Consider the following 22,370-nt stretch of genomic DNA (forward strand, 5'->3'; position numbering starts at 1 on the left):
TACCGTACTTATAGCAGTATAGTGTATAAAAAAATTTTAATAACCAAATAAATATAAAAGAGGTGAAATTAAAACCTTTAATGCAACACACATTTATTCACGACGCCCTTTCTTTAATAAAAAAAATAATGAAGTTCCCCGGAAAAATTATTTTTAATCACTAACTATTTGTTTTACTGATGCGCCAAGTCTCAAATCGAGCACCGAAATCCGCCATGACGCACACGTCCGGCAAATAAAACGGTCCGTGTGGAAACATAGCAAAAGTTCTGTTCGGTGTTCTGATGATTTACGTCATTTAAAACGGCATCATTATTTTCAAACATTCACAATAGTTTGTCTTCATGCTCTATGTTGAGTTTGGTTTCACTATTAATAAACATACATTTGCATAAAGCATCCGTAGTTGTCCATGCCCATGTTGTTCAGAGTATTAAAAACTCGAAGAGTATTAATTTGATGCGCATTTAGAATATAAAACTGTGCAATTAATTTGCTCTTAATTACCAATCATGCGATTAGTCGCGATCTGCCCTTGAAGTTGATGTATTGAAGGCTCTTGTGGGATGTTCCTGGTCTGCAGTGGTCTATCAAAAATGCTCCAAGGAAGGAACAGTGGTGAACCGGCGACAGGGTCGTGGGCAATGAGGCTCATTGATGCACGTGGGGAGCGAAGGCTGGTCCGTGTGGTCCTATCCAACAGACGAGCTCCTGTAGCTCAAACCCCTGAAGACGTTCATGCTGTTGATGATTGACGGGTCACAACTGTTTTAGCAGCAAAAGGGGACCAACATGATATCAGGCAGGTGGTCATAATGTTATGCCGGATTGGGGTGTATGTATGTATATACCTTACCAGAAATTATTTATTACTCACTGTTGGAACATCTCACTTTACCAGCCATATGTGGTTCTTCCCCAAACTTGAAGCGTTTTTATTTCTCCAAAGCAGTTTTTCCTGTGAATTAAAACTTCTTTCCAAAGAAGTATGACCTGCTCATAGTTAGATTTATAGTCGTAAAAAGTTCGTTCTCGCTCTTGCAAGTGATGACACTGGATGTGAAATCAACAAACCCTTACGTAAAACATCAAATGTCCATATTAGAAAAAATATAGATAAAAAAAAGATTAATAAAATAATTCTGTAGAAATGAAAATACTTTTTGAAGAATTAATCGACAAAATCGAACGAATTGGAATCAAGTGCCCAAAAAAAAAAACACAAAATGAACAGAACTGAATTAGTGATTATACTATATGGACTATATTAGTGAAAGACAGGAAGTTAGGATTGAAGTGTAAGCTTTGCGAGCACACTCATAACACACACACACACACACACACACACACACACACACACACACACACACACACACACTGAACAGAATTCTGTCTCAAAACATTTTAAAGTCAACCTGAAACTGATGTATAATGTATTATGTGAACGCAATGATGTATAGTGGCTTTGCTCAACCGCAGGAGGTCTCAAGCACTCGAAAGGTCAGACGCAAAGGTCAAATTGAGCATCAAAGGTCACCGGGCCAAGCATGTAAAGACTTTCAGGCTGATAGGAAGTCATGCTTTAATCCAGTGAGTCGGATGGTTGTTTTGGAGACCTTGCATTGATTAATGAGCTACATTATACTTCTTAATCATTTAGATTTACATGCAGGTTATAGCTGCTATAATGTTTCCTCAGAAAGTGTCGTCTTGAAGTACATGTGCAACCGTGCCTCATGTTCCAGCATGTCACAAAACACTGCTGTAGGGGAAACTTCCCGACTGTTACAAAAGTGCTCTCCTTCCAAACAATTAAATAGAGAACGTCACCATATCAACAATTTAGCACCTTTTATTTATCCTTCACATTTTTTACTTCTTGCTATCATGAATTGTTACTACATTATGAATTTTAAGCCTGTTACAGCAAGCGCAGTGAGACATATACTTATCAGAACGCCATCATCACTTCTCTATAACTCTGTAATATCTCGTGCTCAAAAGTTTCTCAAAGTAACACAAGAGACAGTTTCTCGCTTTGACTCAGCCGGACATTAAGGAGGTTTCATTTTATTCAAGTTCCTTTGTAAAAACAGGAGATACCCGAGCAGATAAGCAGAACAGGAAGACAGCGAGAAATGTAGCTGATGTAACTGTCAGGTGGAGAAACAACTCAGGTTTCCATAAAGCTTCGTAAAAAAAAAACGCAATTCAGTTTTCAAGACCTTTTGGTGGAAAGCGTTTGGTTCTATTTATAGTGTTATTCATGCTCATAAATCTTGTATTTTGTGCGTATAATATTTCACCCTTAAATTTATAGTAGTGGTAAAAATAGAATAATGGTATTGTATTTCTACTACAGCGACTACAGTATTCCTTCAGGCTCCGCCCTCCACTCCCTCACCGCTACATGAATCCTCCTGGGTATGGAATTCACCAGAGCTGCACAGGTTGTTGCTGGGATCCTCTTCCATTCCTCCATTATGACATCACAAAGCTGCTGGATGTTACACACATGGTGTGTCAACACCTTCCGTTTGAGGACTTCCCACAGGTGCTCAATAGGGTTCAGGTCTGGAGATATACTTGGCCACTTCAACACCTTCAGCTTCCTCAGCAGGGCAGTTACCATCGTGGTGGTGTGTTTGGGGAATCCACGTTTCCCCTCAATAAACCGCAGCTACCCAGTACCAGCAGCACTCATGCAGCCCCAGACCGTGATTCTACCACCACCATGCTTTACTGTATGCAAGACACGATTTTCTTGGTTCTACTCACCAGGGCGTCGTCACACATGCTGGACTCCATCAGAGTCAAACAAGTTTATCTTCATCTCATCAGACCACAGGACATGGTTCCAGGAATTCATGCTCTTGGACAGGTTCTTCTTTAGCAAACTGTGGACCTTCTTTTGAGCAGCTTCAGAGGAGGCTCCTTTTGGGACGCCGTTCATGCAGACCGGCTTGTTGCAGTGTGCTGCATCTGGTTTGAGCACTGACAAGTGGACCTTCTGCAACCTCTAAAGCAACACTGCAGCACTCCTACCTGTTTTTCTAAGCAGCTTCTGCACATGACGCACAGCACGAGGACTCGACTTCTTTGATGGACGCTTGCGAGGTCTGAGTGGAACCCATCTCGAAATCCTATGTATGACCCTGACCACCTACTGTAGCTTCAGCGTGATACTGATCTTCTTACAGCCTTGGCATCTTTGTGGAGAGCAACAATTCTAAATCTTAAATCCTCAGAGACTCTTTACCATGGGGTCCATGTTGAACATCTAGTGGTCAGTATGAGAGAATTGAACTCAAAGCACTAAATTTTAACTGCTTAAATATAAACGTTTACACGACGTACAGCTCTTATCACTGAGAGTGGACTCACTTTTGTGGTTAGTTATTTAGACAATAATGGCTGTGTGTTGAGTTTTTTTAGAGGAAGGTAAATCTGTACTGCTCTAAAATATGTTTTATTTCTATATTGTCCTTTGAAGATACACAGAAATGGTTGTTGAAACGTGAGGGGTGTACTTACTTACTTTTAGGCTTTTAAATTCCCTTTTCTGTTCGCTTCCCTTTGTAACACTGCTGACCTTTTACTTCCTGACATCAGCAGTTGCATTTAGTGTGTTGAAGTGATGATGTAGGATCACGTGCTCACGTCACATGTACACAAATCTAATAAAAGGCCTTTGTGGCTGCTGTTCCTGATGCTCACTGGTTTTCTATGAAGTTAGAACTTAAACCGGGGACTTCGGAACTTGTGCCTGAAACCTAGAAGCGTAAATGTTCATAACCTCCCACACACACACACACACACACACACACACACAGAGAGACACAGAGAGAGAGAGACACACACACACAGAGAGACAGAGAGAGACACACACACAGAGACACACAAACACACACACATACACACACAGAGAGACACACACACACAGAGAGACTCAGAGAGAGAGACACACACACACACAGAGAGACTCAGAGAGAGACACACACACACACACACAGAGAGACACACACACAGAGAGACACACACACACACGGAGAGAGAAACAGAGAGAGACTCAGAGAGACACACACACACACACACACACACACACAGAGACACACACACAGAGAGACACACACACACACACACACACACACACAGAGAGAGACACACAGAAAGAGAGACAGAGACACACACACACACACACACACAGAGAGACACACACACACACAGAGAGAGACACACACAGAGAGACACACACAGTGTATTTCTTTCATGGTTTTATTTAAAAACTTGATCACAGATCACAGCCGGACAGGCGGATCTTCAGAAGCACGTCAGGTTCGGATTCAGAACGAACGTCACTCTCAGCACTCTGCGTTTTATTGCTATGGTTATGTGCCGTTTCATCAAAAGGGTCGTATTCAAATTCGTGGGAAAAAATAAAAAATAAATAAAAATTGTAGAAACCTTTTTTTAAATTGCAATTTTTTACAGTGAACGATGTGATTAAACAAGAGATTAGAACTGGGAAATAAAAAATAAACAAAATACACGCTCGTGAACGTCCCGGCGGCTCGTTCGGCGCGGCGCTAATGTTAAGCACGTGCTGTTATGGTAATGGCGGGGACGTGGGATGTGGGACGTAGGTTTCCGACTGACTTAAAAATTAGGAACTGATATGGCTGCTGCTGCTGGTGTAACATTTAAGAAAAAGAAAAAAAAAATTTTGTCCTCCAACAAAACCCCCCACCCCGTCCCGCCCCGCCCGCTGATACATCTGTCTGATCCGGTGATGACAGTGGAGAAGAACAAGGACTTCTGGGAGGAGTGTGAGGTCGCTAAGAAAATCTACAATGACGAAGTCTAAAAAAAGTTAGCATCTTACAAAATACTCGATAAAGAATTAAAAAAAAGTCTTTTCCTTTCCCCAGAAAGCCAAATAGAGTCACTCCTTATCTTCAGCCTCGGCCTCAGTGGTCTCAGATTCCTGAATAAGGAGCAAGAGACACAGAGAGAGAGAGAGAGAGATAGAAAGAGAGAAAGAGAGAAAGAAAAAGAGATATCACTTTATTGTACTTGTTGAATCGTCCTGCTGTAAAAACCTTAACCACTAGTTGTGAATCCTAGTAAACCCAAACCACACGGGTTAGAACTTCACTACTGCGCTCACACACACACACACACACACACACACACACACACACACACACACACACACACACACTGTTGGGAATTTCAGTTGACTCAGTCCTAATCATAGTGTTCATTTAAACAGTCTGGGAGAGGCAGCGAGCCCCCAAAGACCATCTCTAACCAAAAGGTGTACGAGACCATGATTATCATTTTGATAGTGGTGTCACCCAGCCATGTGTTCCTTTAAATGTAAATTAAGTGTAGGAAATGAGTAAAGGGAAGAACTGTATAAAATGTCTGGGCGAAATTTGCCTTCTTTTCGACTCTGATCAACCCAAAGTACTTAATGCATTTTGTCGTTTGTCGTACAAGTTTTTCATTACGATCATCGTTTTCCTCATCATTGTTTTTCTAACATTTCAGAATCCTGGTGTACATGGACTTTCATTTGCTCCTTTTAAAGTGGAAGCTTGATGGAGGCGGAGTCCCAGACACTCAGACAAAGTCTGACCAATCCCAGACACTCAGACTAGGTCTGACCGATCCCAGACACTCAGACAAGGTCTGACCGATCCCAGACACTCAGACAAGGTCTGACCGATCCCAGACACTCAGACAAGGTCTGACCGATCCCAGACACTCAGACAAGGTCTGACCGATCCCAGACACTCAGACAAGGTCTGACCGATCCCAGACACTCAGACAAGGTCTGACCGATCCCAGACACTCAGACAAGGTCTGACCGATCCCAGACACTCAGACAAGGTCTGACCGATCCCAGACACTCAGACAAGGTCTGACCAATCCCAGACACTCAGACAAAGTCTGACCAATTCCGTGTACTCCCACTGAATCTTAGTCCACCCTTTCTTCTCACAAAGGAATTTGGACTGATCCCACCAGCTCTAGGTGGAAATTTGACCAATCACACCCACTCCTGAAGGAATCCTCTCTGCTTGGTCCTGTTCCAACAGAAAATTCATCCCTCTTTTACGCTCCTCAAAGGCTACATCTACACTAATCCAGATCAATTAGAAAACAGAGTTTTCATCTAAAAACGGTCCGTGTCCACACTTTCGTTTTCAATCGTTTCCCAAAGGTTGCCCATCTGAACCTTCTAACAACATTTACGTCCCTGTACTGCTCATGAGCAGAACATAAGAAACCGTTTGCTAATAGAATCTAAAGCGACCCTGATCATGAGCAAGTATCAACTCAAAACCTTTCCTGCGACTTTCTGCCACGGGCCAAGAGATCACGGACCTCACGTACACCTCTAACGTGCAGAACGGATCAGATGTAGTAGTTACCAAGTTGTAGAAGGTTTGAGAGGGAACGCTGCGAATGTCACGCTCGCCTTCACTGGAGTCGAGTTAACGCATGCTAAAAAAAAAAAACCCTGTTACACTCAAAAGAAGGATGACGTTCATTAAGTGATGTAAATTCTTCTGAAAACATCACAATAAGCTGTAACTGATCACCTCATAAAACACAACACGTCTTATTTAATTGACAGCGTTTAGCCTAACGGGAGCGTAAATTTCGTTGCGCGTGTCACGTTAATTCTAGCGATCTTCTCGTTTTTGATTTCTAGCCTAAAACTGTCATCAGTCTCAGTTACTAGCTATGATCACACACACACACACACACACACACACACACACACACACACACACACACACACACACACACACAAACACAGCAGTGTCACTCCTCACACTCTTACTCATACCCTTTACTCGCACCGTCTCCTTCTGTCCCGTGATGGACAGCAAGGTGGGGGAGGGACTTCCCGGAGCGGACACAGTGACGGACGAACGAGAGACGCAGATCTACGTGTGTGTGTGTGTGTGTGTGTGTAAGAAAGAGAGAGGGTTGGGAAATGAAAGTTAGATGGAGGTTATGATTAAAGTAAGTATGTGGATAAAGTGTGTGTTCATGCTGCTGATGGACTGAAAGGCAGAAAGATTCGAACGATTTCCTGTTCGTCTGTAATATCCTGTTAGTTTCAGAAGAAAAAAAGAAAGAAAAAAAGACGCTGGTGCAGAAAGCCGCGTGAACTTGCGATTCCTCGTGACGCGTGCACGATGCACTCTCTGGCTTTGAACTATATTATACAGAAAGGTCATAAAGCTGTGACAGCTGGGGAGATGATACTGTAGTTACTGGATTACTGATCAGAAGGTCAGGGGTTCCAGTCCCTGTATCAACAAGCTGCCACTGTTGGGCCCCTGAGCAAGGCCCTTAATCATTTAAGCCTTTGTGTGTGTGTGTGTGTGTGTGTGTGTGTGTGTATATATATATATATATTCGATCTGGATAAAAGCATCTGCCAAATGCCATAAATGTAAAATTATATTATATTAAAGCATATATTTTATTAAATTACTAGTTTTTACGCTCAGCCTATATTTCAGCTAACAAAGTTGGTCACTAAGTAACAATATGGAAAATGCAGGGATTAAATCGATTTGCATATTAACATAAAAATTAATTTATGATATAATAATTATTTAAAACAAAACAAAAAACATTGTAAAAATGATATAAAAAATAATTAAAGATATTTCAAGATAAATTTTACTTATAATAATAATAATAATAATAATGATGGGCATCATTTTTACTCCAGTTATAAAAGTAGTAACCTCTGGCTTGGTCTCTCCATTCTCAGTGGGCACTCCCTCTTTCTCCTCCTTCTTCCCTTTGGCTCCGCCCTTCTTTCCTTTTGCCACTTTGTCATCGGAGGCCTTCTGCAAACAACAAACAGATTTACAAAAACGCACTGAGCTGGCGAGGAGGTACAAACAGGGCAGGAAGTCAGCAGAGAGTAAACCAAGGTCAAACCAAGGTCAAAAGTATTTTATTTTTTATTTATGGAAAGTGTTCACAGCACTTGTTATAGGCCTTGGGGCTTTTTTCATCTTATATGGAGATCTAGAGATGGAGATCTTCCACTTCAACCCATTAAAAGCATATCTTCAGGGAGCTGGTTTTGTGCACAGGTGGAACAGGTTTGAGTCTCCTTGTTGAAGTGAAGGATAAACTGAATGCCATCACATCTAAAAACGTCCAATGCTTTTGTGTCCAACAGTTTGAAGAAGAACCACATATGGCAGGAAAAGTCAGATGTCTAAATACTTTTGTCCATATATCATCATCAGTAATTCACTGAACTTCAGTTCTGCACAGTTTCTTTTCTGGTCACTTGATTCCATTTGCTAAGATTTTGTAGACAATTTCTCTGAACAGTGTAAATATTTCTTCTAAATTATTAATTTTCTTAAAATTTCTCTAGTAACATCAGGGCTGTAATGGTACACGTATTCAATACCAAAATTGTTCGATGCAGGGCTTTCGGTTCGGTGCACACGTGTAACGAACGTGCAGAACATATTTACAATCTGAGTTTCCTCACGAACATATAAAGTGGTGGAACTCAAGTTTGTTTAGTTTCGGCCTCGCACTTTGAGCATTTTTTTATTATTACTTTTTAAACTTCAAAACAAACACATCAATCCCAGGGGTATTTAAAATAAATTAAAAAATGTAATTAATAAATAAAGTCTGCACCAGAAATGAGCTAAAAAGCGCTAAATGCGCTAGTGATGGCTGCTAACCAGGAAGAAGCTATCGGCTAACGCTATGGATTCAAGATTCTAAATTTTTTTTAGTCATAAACGGTTATACGCAGGATAACAACTTGCAGTAAAATAAATAAGTTAAGAAATAAAATTTATTCTTCAATATTGCTGTTGATTCTTTAGCGTTTTATCAAATTCAAAATGATGTCCAGCTTCAAGAATTTTCTCCTGAAATTCCAAATATCGAGGGAGTGAATGAATAAATGAACACACAAACACAAACACACACAAACACAAACACACACAAACACACACACACATGTATTACCCAAATGGGGTCTAACAAATGTAAACTATTTAATAAAATGTTTTCATTTACTTAATTTTATTTTATCAATTTTATTTGTGCCAATTTAATTAATTACTGAATTTAAGTGTACTGCATAAATTTGTTATTCATTTTTTTATTATAAAATACTATTTCTGATATAATTTAACCAAGGGGACATTTAAAAAGTGTAAAATTAATGAGTTTAAAATGGTTTTAAAAAGTAAATCGTTGAAATTTTGATCATCACAAATAAATATTAATAATAAACAAAAATTAAAATTACAAGCAATTTTATGGTTTGCATTTCTGGATTTTATTTATTCTGTTCATCCAGGGGGAACAGGGATGACCTCGGGTCTCAGCTTAACCTCTGGAATTTGGTTTTGTGGCAAATTGATTGTCTGAATAATCCCTGAATTATCTTCGTTTTCCCACATGTTTAAAAGCTTTTAGATTTTACTACACTATACTGATAAATACTGATACTGGGATGCCTGACTGTTCCAGCCATATCTGCTTCTTACACAAATTTGGAAACGTCTTGGTTCTGGATGCGGCAACACAAGATTTTTCCTTCACTTGAACTACGAGACCCCTGGGCACAAAGCCATGAAGATATGTTCAACATGGTGCAGATACCAGCAATTACAGATCGTCATATCCGCCGTTACTATAGAAACTCTTTTATTTGAATGAGCGTAGAATGAATCTACTGTCCAGAAGTAACACACGACTTCTGACCAATCAGCTTAGAGAACTGACCTCCATTGTGGTCTAAGCTACATTTAACCTTATTACATAAATCCAATCATTACCAATGAACTTGGGAGTTTCTTTTCCGTCCTGTGGCACTTTTAATCTTATCCTGGCAGTAAAGACTGCGTTACTGAAACCGAGTCCGAATCCCAGGACAGTTACTGTTATTTCTCTCAATAAGACTAACAATGAGGGTCTGTGTTTAAGATGAGATCACATCATGGCAACAACCCAAGAACCCAGCAATGACTGCAATTACATATAAATAAATTAATAAATAAATCAACTATTTTTTAGATTCGAACAGCTACAAAATCAGTCCATGCTCGGATTTGTCATTCGTCCCCGTTAAAACGGTGGAAGGATCTGTCTTTTGGATCAGGACTTTGCGAGAGACGCCTGAAGTAGAACTTGTAAAAACTTCTGCATGGCTGTAATTATGGCTATGGCGTCATTTCCACATCTGATGATGTCGTTGTTTGGCTCTTAAACCGGTAAGAAAACACAAACTGGATCACAATTCTGGAGCAAAAAAAATAAATAATGCTAAACATATACGCTTCCGAGATTCCCGAGGTGAAATCATGAGTTTCTCTGGAAGGATGAAGCGTAAAAACACAGCAAACTAAATTATGTAAAATCCCCAGTTTTCAATGTTGATTTAAGACTTTTGAGCTTTAACATTCTTTTTACCAATCATTACTATTAATAATTCTAATGATGGATGGGTTCGTTTGATTTTTGTTTTTATTCTCAATTGAAAAACAAAATGCGAATTCCTTTTTTTTGAACAACCCAACAAATATAAACTTTTTAATGACATTTTTTCCCATTTATTTCATTTTATTTAATCAATTTAATATTTGTGCCAATTTAAATAATATAATAAAAAAAAGTGTAACGCATTTATTTAGATTTATTCAAATTTTTTTATAAAATATTATTTTCTATATAATTTAACTAAAGTTTGCATTTTAAAAATGTAAAATTCATCAATTTTTTTTTCAAAAAGTTAACTATTGAAATGTTGATCGTCACAAATAAAAACTATTTATAATAATTAAAATTTTTTGATTTTTATTTTATCAATAAGCAATTTTATGGTTTGCATTTCTGGATTGTATTTAATCAGATCATCCACGGAGAATTTCCTTTTATTGAATTAAAAGTCAAACCAAAAAAAGAAGAGAAAAAAAATTCAAAACTGACAGCTTGTTCACTGTTAAAATGACATTCCATCGTTTCCTCTATTCGTTTAATGCTGTAAAGTCTAGTTATCGATATCTCACGAGATCAGATACGATCAGTTCTCTATATGCACAATATTTCCAGTCGAACCTGTGGACGAGGCCGGGTGGTTGGGGGCGGGGCTTACATGTGCATTTATGGAATTGCCCTTTCCCAGAGCGACTCGTATCTCATTCACACAACTGAGCAGATTGGTTTAAGCGCCTTGCTCAGGGGCCCAAGAGTGGCATCTTGGTTTAGCTGGGATTTGGACCTTCAGAGTAAAAGTCCCTTGTTGCCTTTAGCCAGGGGTGTCAAACTCAAATTCACAATGGGCCAAAATTAAAAACTGGGACGAAATTGCGGGCCAAACTCAATATTTATTGAAAAACTGACTGCAATTGTGCATGTTTTCTGTCTCTCCAGATGTGTAATCTTTAACCTTTTCATATGGAAACAAACGTTAGTTTTGCATAAAGATTGAATCTGAAACAACCAAAGTTTAATACTATAAACACATGAGAAATTAAATTTGAAATAAAGCACACATCAGTGGTATTCGTTTCTTATTATGTCTGTCTCTATCTATCTATAGACCTAATTCCTTTTTTAATGTAAACTCTTTTCACAGGCCAACAACAAAACCAAAAATAATAATCATTTCCTTCAATTAAAAAAATCTTTCAACTATTACCAGTCCATGCCTTGGAGTAGAAAAAGTGCATAAAGACAACATTCATTCAAGCTCAGTTTTTACACTCTGATTTACTCTGATTGGTTGAAGCCAACGTGCATCATGTCTGGTTTAGACTCTGAGCTGAGGAAATCCTCAGGATTGAGTGAAGATGTTCATCAGTGAGACTCCTGAGTGGTGTTTTGTTCATCTTCATTAAAGAGAACAGTTACACACACAGATATGTGCTGGTGAACACAGAGAGGATTTGAGCAGTTTGGACACGGAGTTGGAGCAGTGTGTCGGGGAGGAAACATGGAAACTGTGCAGCACACACAGAGTCGTACTTTGACTTGATCGTGTCTCTACACTGGAGTTCAATCGGCTCCATTTGGAGGTTGGTTGGTGCGCTTTCCACGTCAACCACAAACGGATTACTGAGCAGATCAAATCTGCATTTCTGGGCTTTAAAGTCTGTAAATCTCCGGGTAAATTCAGCGCTGAGTACGCGGAGTTTTTCAGCGGTCTTGACTGACGCGCCCGCGCACTAACAAAGCATTCTGGGATTTGTAGTATTAGCGGTGTATGCGTTATATACTGGCGGGCAGCTCTAATACACATTTGTTATGATCTTGCGGACCAAATATAATTAGACCGCAGGCCTGAGTTTGACACCCCTGCATTAAGCACTAAGCTGCAACCTCCTCCGTTGTTCTGCAATAAGTGTCCGAAGATGTTGTGCACAGAATAACACTAACACTGTACTGCCACAAATATAACGAAAACGGACCCGCTCGACACAATTTTTCTTGGGTCGAAATTTTTCACCATCTTTCGATTTTCCACTGTGGCTTTTCCTAATAACCGCATAAATAAAACAAACAAATAAACAAACAAATAAAATTTGTAATAAATCATAATTTCGCTGGTTCTCATAGAAACTTTGTAACTATGAAACTTTGATCAACGCTTTTCTATGTCAATTAAAGTGAACACCTATTGGGCTTTCAAATTCTTTCCAGTAATCGTTACTAAAGAATTAAAACGATGGTTGGGTTTCGAGCGTCTTTCGTTTTTTTTACTGTGGCTTTCATAGCAAACGCAATCGACGATGATCGAACGCCATCGTATGTTTTGCCGTATCTGATTGTTAAATGTGGCCTGATGGTTTGGTAAAATTCGACTATAATCACTCAATTTGCAAAAAAATTCATTAAACAAAAAGTCCAGGATAACAGTCGAACAAACAACGTTTTTAAAACATGACTGGACCCGACATTGTGTGTGGGATCGCGTGTGCAGGTGTGTGTGCTGATACCTTAACTGCAGGTTTTTTGGGTTTGGGTTCGGTTTTGGCAGCAGCCGGTTTCTGTTAATAAAAAGAAACCAAGATTAATAAGTGAACAGTAAAAAAAAAAAAAAAACCCCTGACGTATTCATTTATTAATTTTTAATCAATAAAAAAAATCTAAATCGGTTATATTCTAAATATTCATGGTAGCAGGGAAAAGTTTAGATATAAAACTTCTAAGTGACTTTTAAAGCGTTTCTTTGGCACGCATTCCTATATAACAAAATAAATACAAATAAAAAAATTCAAAAGGCAGTGTCTATATAATATCTACACTTAATCCATGATTAACTTACAGAATAATAACCATAAAACGGATAGTGAAATAAAGCCATGCTAAAGTGAAGCGACACACATGACAAGCACCTTGGGAATGTTTTTATTTGTATTTTTTTATTAGCCTTAAAAAAAAAAAAACAACTTATAAACCTTCGAACAAAAACCTTACACCTAGTGGTGATATGCGGAATTGCGGGTCTCATGCTATATTTGGTAAAACAGCGAGAGATTTGCGTCGGGTCCCGCTGGATCCCAATACCAACGCAAACCAGATTTAAAACCTAAATGCTAAGTAAAAACAGTAGAAGTGAGTGGTGTTAGCAGTCTGTTATGATCTCGAACAGCAAAGACGTATGAGATTTGGCTTATTAAGATCAGGACGCACAAAAACAGCACAGACACACAGACTAATTAACGATACGCATCAGACTTTTGGAAAACTTACATGTGTTGTGGGAGAAACTTACCGTGGACAAGCGCTCTGACCGCCGAGTCGGCTGAGGAGAGAGAATGAGAAGAAAACACCATGAGAGAGAGTCAAACAAGAAAAGGAGAAGGAAAGGAGAGTGAATTAGAAAGCGTCAGAGAGAGGAAGAGAATAAAGGTCAGAGAGAGAGACAAAGATTAAAGAGAGAAACAAAGAAAGAGAATGAAAGAGGGAGTGAGAAAGTGAAGAAGAATGAAAGAGAAACTGAAAGGAAATGAAAGACAGAGTGTGAGAAAGATGGAGAGAAATTAATGAGAAAGAGAGAAAAACAAGAGAGAGGGGTGAGGAGAGAATTAAAGTCAGGAGAGAAAGAGAGAAAAGAATAAAAGTCAGGAAAAAGAGAATGGAAGGAGAAAATTAAATTCGTGAGAGAAAGTGTATTAGAAAGATAAAATTAAAGAGAATAAGAAAGAGAGAGAGGAGAGAGAATAAGAAATAAAGGAACGAGAGAGTCAGAAGAGGAATGAGAGAGAGAGAGAGAGAGAGAGAGAGAGAGAGAGAGAGAGAGAGAGAGAGAGAGAGAGAGAGAGAGAGAGAGAGAGAGAGAGAGAGAGAGAGAGAGAGAGAGAGAGAGAGAGAGAGAGAATGAGAGAGAGAGAGAGAGAGAGAGAGAGAGAGAATAAATGAGAGAGAGAGAGAGAGAGAGAGAGAGAATGAATAAGAGAGAAAGAGAGAGAGAGAGGCGAGAGAGAGAGAGAGAGAGAGAGAGAGAGAGGAGAGAGAGGAGAGAGAGAGAGAGTGAGAGAGAGAGAGAGAATAAATGAGAGAGAGAGAGAGAGAGAGAGAGTGAGAGAGAGAGAATGAATGAGAGAGAGAGTGAGAGAGGGGAGAGGAGAGAGAGAAAGAGAGAGTGAGAGAGAGAATAAATGAGAGAGAGAGAGAGAGAGAGAGAGAGAGTGAGAGAGAGAGAATGAATGAGAGAGAGTGAGAGAGAGAGGGGAATGAGAGAGAGTGTGAGAGAGAGAGAATGAATAAGAGAAATAGAGAGAGAGAGAGTGAGGGAATGAGAGTGTGAGAGAGAGAGAATAAATTGATCAGAATTATTGAATAGTATAATAATGAATGATTAATAATGACACACAATCACTGTATACAAACAGCCACAATAACGACACCACGTTTATAAACATCTGCTTCATAGTGACATTACTTTCAGCAACCAGACATCATTATAGCTGCATTATGCAAATTAATAGAAATATCCTTCATGCATATTCAACCTGAATACAGGAAATGTTGGGACGTTTGTTTAAATTTGAATAAAACGAAAGACTTTTAAATCAGTCGATATTTTATTCACAATAGAACATGGAGAACTTCAATGTTTAAACTGAGAACTTTTATGCACAAAATGAGCTCATCTCGAACCTGATGTCTGCTACACGTCTCAAAAAAAGTTGGCATGGGGGCATGTTTACCATGATGTAGCATCTCTTCTTCTTTTCAAAACAGTTTTTGGCAAGCGTATAAAGCATCCTCAATCACGCTCCCGTGAAATCACACAGGCACACCAATTCCATTAGAGATGCTGGCTTTTGAACCGAATGCCGATAACACGCTGGGAAGGTCCCAGTCCTCTTTAGCCCGGAGGACACGGCCTTTGAATTTGAAGAATGTCAAATTTGGACTCGTCTGACCACAGGACACGACCATGTTCATATATGGCACAGAGGTTTCTCCAGTCTCTCTGAATTTTTTGATGATGTGATGCGCTGAAGATGATATTTAACGAAGCCTTTCCAATTTGACGTTGAGCAACGTTGTTTTTAAAGTGCACTCGTTCACAGATTGGAGAATCTCTGCCCATCTTTACTTCTGAGAGACTTTTTTAGATTTTGTGGAGAGAGTTGTGTGAGATTCATTCAACTACAAGGGTGTTAGGAAAAGTCTGGTACTGATGTGGGTGAGAAGGTGAGGAGGTACAATCAGTGTTCACATTCAACCCAAAGGTGTTCAATAGGGTTTGGAGCTCTATAGCAGGAGATATTCCACTCCAACCCATGTAAAGCAGATCTTCAAGGAAAATTTCCTGCTACTGCATCCAGAGACCTCCAATACAATTGTGTACCTCCAGCTTTGTGGTAAGTTTTGAGAAGAACCACATATGGCTGGAGGAGTTATGTGTCCCAATACTTTTGTCCAAATATATATATTAGAGAGAGAGAGAGAGAGAGAGAGAGAGAGAGAGAGAGAGACACTAATATGTGTGTGTGTGTGTGTGTGTGTAGAACTCAGGACTCACCTCCTGCTTTGTGACTTTAGTAGAGTCTTTCCCCTCCGCTCCAACAGGTGACTGAAAAAGGAACACACACACACGCACACGCACACACACACACACACACAAGTACTTCGTCAGCATATTCTCAATTCTAGTTTTGTGTTTACTTTCTGTTATGCACTACATAATAACACACACACACACACACACACTCCTCTGACTGTAAATAGAGCATTGTTATCATCAGTTATTATTTTACACAATCAATTTCAAACCAATCATAATATATACCCGTAATTACTACACGAGGCTCCGCCCCCTTTCCTTTATGCGCCACCTGGCGTGCCTATTGCTGCATTTGATTGAGGTCCAAAGTAAAAACTTTCAACTGTGATTATATTCAGGTAGAATGTATTGTGTGATTGTATGGTAAAGATGTTTTTATAAGAAAATAGATAAATAAACAACAACAAAAGAAAAAGAGAAAGAGTTTTGAGGATACAGTACCAGTCCAAAGTTTGGACATACCTGTTCCTTCAATGGGTTTTCTTTCTTTTTATCTTTATTTTTATTATGTATTATAACATTCATTATAGTGAAGACATCCAAACTATGAAAGAACCAAGAATTGAATAATTAAAAAAATTATTTCATTAAAAAATATTGAAAAAAAATTCTTCAAACTTTTGTTTATAGATAACAGCCTTGCACACATTTCTGGTGTCCAGGTGTTGAGTGGCTGTTGGCTGCTTTTCCTTCACTCTCTGGTCAAACTCTTTTTAAACCATCCTAAGATGATCTTCTATCAGGTGATTGTGGAGATCAGGTCAGCTGATGCAGCACTCCATCGATCTCCTTCTTAGACAAACAGCTCCTACATAACCTACAGGTGCATCAGCGATCAGTGTTCAGTTGGAAAACGAATTACGATCCCACTAAATGCAAGAGGCATGTCGCTGCAAAATCTGTGGTGTGAATTGTGCCCTCAATTTTGACTAAATCACCAACAGTGTCCATCACATCTCCACTCCATGCTTCACAGTAGGAACAACACATTTACAAACCGTCCCCTCACAATCTTAAAGTCCAACAAAAATCCTTTAATTGGAATCATCAGACCAAAGAACTACCGATCTAATGTCCATTCCATGTGTTTCTTAGCCCAAGCAAGTCTCTACTCCTTGTTGTTCTTCCAAAGTAATGGTTCCTTTGCTTGACTCACGCAGTCTCCTCTGAACATTGGATGTTGAAATATGTCTACTACTTGAACTCCTAAAAGCATTTATGTAAATCAGCAGATTCTGAGGCTGCTAATTCGAATAAAGTAATCTTCTGCAGCAGAGGTAGCTCTTGGTCTTGCTTTTCTGGGATGGTCCTTGTGAGAACCTGTTTCATCACAGCGTTCGATAGCGCTGGAGATATATTTAAAGATTCTTGAGATTTTTTGGGGTAACCTTCATTACTTTAAGTCTTTTCGCTTCATTTAACTGAGAGTTTCTTGTGATAATATGGATTTGTACACCAGTAAGAGTAGCACTAATAAGGCTGTTGTACTCTTCCTTTTCTTCTGCACAAGACAACTGATAGACTAAAACACATTAAGAAGACAAAAAAAAATGCCACAGACAAACTTTTAACCTGAAAACCATTTCCAGGTGACTACCCTTCTACGAGCTACTTTGGACAATCAAAACTAAAAAAAAACATGGGTTGTTTAACACTTTCTTGTTTACTGCATAATTCCATGCGTGGTCTTTTTAAGTTTGTATGTTTTCAGTTTCGATGTTGAAAAGAATTAAAATATAGGAAAACCACCGAAGTAGAAATTGTGTCCAGATTATTATTATTATACCAGACAAAAAATGCTGAAAATATTAGAGCAAGATGTGTATAAAGGCCCAATATAAGTAGAGAAATATGGGATATCTAATTTTACAACTGTGCAAATATTATACACAATGTCAGATAAAATAATATTACTATTACTGCATAATGACCACTGGCAGTAAAACCAGTAAGCACTCGAGCTGTCAGTGACCTAGCGTGTAGGTGTACAGTGTAGAGTTCAGTAGGGTGACGGTAGTTGGGAAAACGCTGACGAAAACGCTGACTCTGAACCTGCTGGTTCTGGTGTGAATGTTCCTGTATCTCTCTCTAGATGGAAGGAGGTCAAACAGTTTGCGACTGGGATGTGTGGAGTGATGATGTTTGGAATGTTCTGAAAAGCTGAAAGATTTAGATTTTTGACCTTAAATTAAGATATAATTTTTGTATTATTATTAGTAGTAGTTTAAACACTGCCATAGACCATAGATGCTAAAATTAAAACTTTTATAATAATTATGATGAACATTTTATACAAATAATGATGACAATTATTATTGTTTATACCCAGTACAATTAAGTTAGTTAGATAAAAAAACAAAGAAATTATTATTATTATTTGTACTTTACTTGTGATAGTTCGTTATTTTTAAGAAAATTAATAATAACAATATTAATTTACTCAATACAATAGCTCTAATGTTTAAATAAAATTATTTATTATTATTTTTTTATACTTTCTTATATCTTACTAAAAAAAAGGTAATGTTGAATTTTTTAAAGACTTAGTACAAAAAGTTATTTTTAAGACAACTAATAATATTAATTTACTCAGTACAATATATCTAATGTTTTTTTATAAAATTAATTATTATTTATACTTTCTTCACTAAAATAAAGTTAATGTTAGAAAAAAAAAATAGTAGTAGTACTTTACTCAGTACAATAAATCTAATGTTAGTGTTAAAATAAAATTATTTATTAGTGTTAGTATTATTTATACTTTCTTATATCTTACTAAAATTAAAGAAAACAAATTTAAAGAAAACATTACTCAGTACAATAAAGTTAAACAATGATTAATTATTAATAAAAAATAACATTAGTTTTATTGTACTGAGTAAAGTATAAACAATACAAATTGTATTTAAAAAAATCCTTCATTTTAGTGAGTGGTTTTAATAATTGTATAAAAAAAATTTCATTATTTATAATAAATAAAACATTAGTATTATAATTATTTGTATATAATTAGATCCAAGACGCCCTATTTCCACCTGACTCTTCTGCGCATGCGCGCATGCCTCACAACTTCCCTCCACCACGAGAGCCCTAAACCTCGAACGCGCTCGAGCGTCCATAAAAAATAAACTTCTCCATGAACGTATTTTCTTTCACACTCTTCCATCAGCAGCTTTTACGTCTTTTACATCCCATCCTGTCATTTTCTTTTCTTTCTTTCTGTTTCTTTGCCCGGTGTCGCGCGTGTCGCGCGCGGCGCGCCCCCGACACGCGCGCTCCTGCGTGCGCGTGTGTGATTGATGTGCCAGTCGCTTACATACGGGTCTGAGTGGAGGAAGATGAGGAGGAGGAGGAGGAGGAAGAGGCAATGCGAGGAGGAAAAAGGGGGTGTTCGGTTTAAACACGGTAATGAAATATATAACACCAGATTCCTGGATCGATCAGCGATCAATTCACTCGCGTTAAAAAAAAGAAAACAAAACAAAATGGACGCAGGAGCATCGCGTCAGTGACATTCAGGTCCGAGTGGCTCATAAAAAAAAAAAACATTCCCGAGCCGCTATTATGGAGGAAAAACCTGCAACTGACGACGACGACTGAATTAAAAAATACAATAAAATAAAAGAAGAAGAAGAAAAAGCAGAATTATATCCGTGTATGTGTGTGTGTGTGTGTGTGAATGTGTGTGTGTAGTAACAGTGTTCGAGTCCTTAAGCGGCTCTGATTTGCAAAAAAAAAAAAAATTTTTAATATAAATAATACAAAAAAAAAAAAAAACAGGAATTGAATTTTTCTTACCTTCCTTTTGGGCATTTTCCCCGCGTTTGTATTTAATTTGCACTCGTCGAACAGGTCGGTGTGTGTGTGTGTGTGTGTGTTTTATTTCCCAGCCCTTGTGAGTGAGTGAGTGAGTTTGTAACTACGACGGAAACCTGGATCGATATCTCCGACACCTCCTCGTAATAACATGCTAATTATATTCCGCCTTCTCCGCGGCTCCATTGGACAATTCATCGCTCGCGCAGACGAGGATCCGACGTCTGATTGGCTCGCCGCGCTGATATGCAAATGAGATCCTGCGCGCTGATTTGCCCGCGCCTCGCCATGGCCCTCGTTCTGATTGGTTACGCGCTTTTTTTTTTAAAAACACCCTCCCCCTCCCTACCCCTCAAGCAAATCAAAGCGCGGGGGCCAGCGATGAGGTTTAAAAGGTTGCCAGGTTTTAGAATTGTACTCTTTTTTTTTTCAAGGAAATAACACCACACTGACATTGCTGGGTTTTTTCTAAGCAAATCATTTTCATTTAAAAAAGTTTGTATGTATTAGAATAAATATTATATGAAATTGCAAATAAACAGGAAAAATGGAAATGTATTTCGATTATACCGAACGGTTTTTATGAAGTTTTATAAAATTGATGATAAAAAGATTATAACGGGTAAAAGTTGAAATAATTAAAATGCGTCTTGCTTTTACAGTGTTTGTTTTTTGTGCTTAAAATAATAATAAAAAAATAATAATAAAAGGTTTCTTTTACAGACTTTATCGATAATAGGCAACCTTGAAAGCAACCAATCCACGCGTGACACCGTGAGCTCAGATCTCTGGGAAACGTATTTCTAGTCTGACCGGTTCTCTGCGTGCTCAAATACCACCACAAGACATTAACCGACATATAAATATAATAACAATATAATAATAATATAAATAATAATATAATCATGAAACAGTATCCTGCAAAACGCTTTTTATCTTTGCTAAACGCGATATTTGCGGTGTCAGACGTCACACTGTTCATCAGTTGCATCGTTTAATATTAGGACAAATAAACAAAACAAAAACAACAACTAATATGTAATATTTCTCGAACATGAATGCGAATTTGCATATCAAATGCATCAAGCCATACTTTGCATAAATATATAGCCTCGTGCACAGGCGTCTAGCACGTGATTTGAAAGGACAGTGCACGAGCCAACAAAGCCCATCCCTGAACAATGATCCGACAACCCAGATAGCAGGTATACATTGAAACAGTGTTCAAGTCAATGTTGATGGCTTAACATTAATTGCGTCGAATTAACGTTAAAACGTGATGTTGCTCCAACATTACTTCTGCACCCTCAAGTAAAGTTGAAATAGCACTGAGATTTTAGCCAAACATGGATTGAAAAGTCATTGATTCAACATTACAATTTGATATTTTTTCATTGTTGAAACAACATTAAGATTTCAGCCAAAAATTAATTGAAAAACCATTGATTTAACATTACAAATTTATATTTTTTCAGCATCACGTTTGCACCCTCAGGTAACATTAAAACAGCACTGACATTTCAAGCAAAAATGAATTGAAAAGTCATTAATTCAACATTATAATTTGATATTTTTTCATTGTTGAAGCAGCATTAAGATTTCACACAAAAATTAATTGAAAAACTACTGATTCAACATTACAATCTTATATTTTTTTCAACATCATATTTGCACCCTCAGGTAACGTTGAAACAGCACTGAGATTTCAGCCAAACATGGATTGAAAAGTAATTGATTCAACATTACAATTTGATATTTTTTCATTGTTGAATCAGCATTAAGATTTCAGCCAAAAATGAATTAAAAAAACATCGATTCAACATTAAAATGTTTTATTTTTTCAACATTACTTCCTCACCCTCAGGTAACGTTAAAACAGCACTGAGATTTAAGCCAAAAATTTATATAAAAGTCATTGATTCAACATTACAATTTTATATTTTTTCATTGTTGAAACAGCATTAAGATTTCAGCCAAAAATTTATAAAAAAAACATTGATTCAACATTAAAATTTTATATTTTTTTCAACATCACTTTTGCACCCTCGGGTAACAATAAAACAGCACTGAAATTTCAAGCAAAAATGAATTGAAAAGTAATTGATTCAACATTACAATTTGATATTTTTTCATTGTTGAATCAGCATTAATATTTCAGCCAAAAATGAATTATAAAACCATCGATTCAACATTAAAATTCTATATTTTTTCAACAGTACTTCGGCACCCTCAGGTAACATTAAAACAGCACTGAAATTTCAGCCAAAAATGTATATAAAAGTCCTTGATTCAACATTACAATTTAATATTTTTTCATTGTCGAAACAACAATAAAATGTCAAGCAAAAATTAATTGAAAAGTCATTGATTCAACATTATAATTTAATATTTATCAACATAACGTTTGCACCCTCAGGTAACGTTAAAACAGCACTGATATTTCTGATAAATT

At 37.7% G+C, this 22,370-nt stretch overlaps 1 protein-coding gene across 2 annotated transcripts; it reads right to left on the reverse strand.

Moving 5' to 3' along the window:
* Positions 1 to 4,261: 4,261 nt before the first annotated feature.
* On the reverse strand, positions 4,262 to 20,058 carry hmgn3 (high mobility group nucleosomal binding domain 3). 2 transcript variants are annotated; one of them, XM_046869962.1, is made up of 6 exons: positions 19,901 to 20,058; positions 16,061 to 16,111; positions 13,799 to 13,828; positions 13,020 to 13,070; positions 7,779 to 7,880; positions 4,262 to 4,984 (listed from the first exon to the last, which is right to left on the reverse strand). In XM_046869962.1, exons 1-6 carry the CDS (start codon positions 19,913 to 19,915, stop codon positions 4,943 to 4,945), a joined length of 291 nt encoding a protein of 96 aa, XP_046725918.1. In that variant the 5' UTR covers positions 19,916 to 20,058; the 3' UTR covers positions 4,262 to 4,942. The 2 variants fall into 2 exon arrangements, with proteins under 2 accessions (XP_046725918.1, XP_046725917.1); XM_046869961.1 differs by having other exon boundaries at positions 7,779 to 7,883; positions 19,901 to 20,057.
* Positions 20,059 to 22,370: the final 2,312 nt, after the last annotated feature.

Source organism: Silurus meridionalis, chromosome 16 (assembly GCF_014805685.1).
Source record: "Silurus meridionalis isolate SWU-2019-XX chromosome 16, ASM1480568v1, whole genome shotgun sequence".
NCBI classification, from domain to species: domain Eukaryota; kingdom Metazoa; phylum Chordata; class Actinopteri; order Siluriformes; family Siluridae; genus Silurus; species Silurus meridionalis.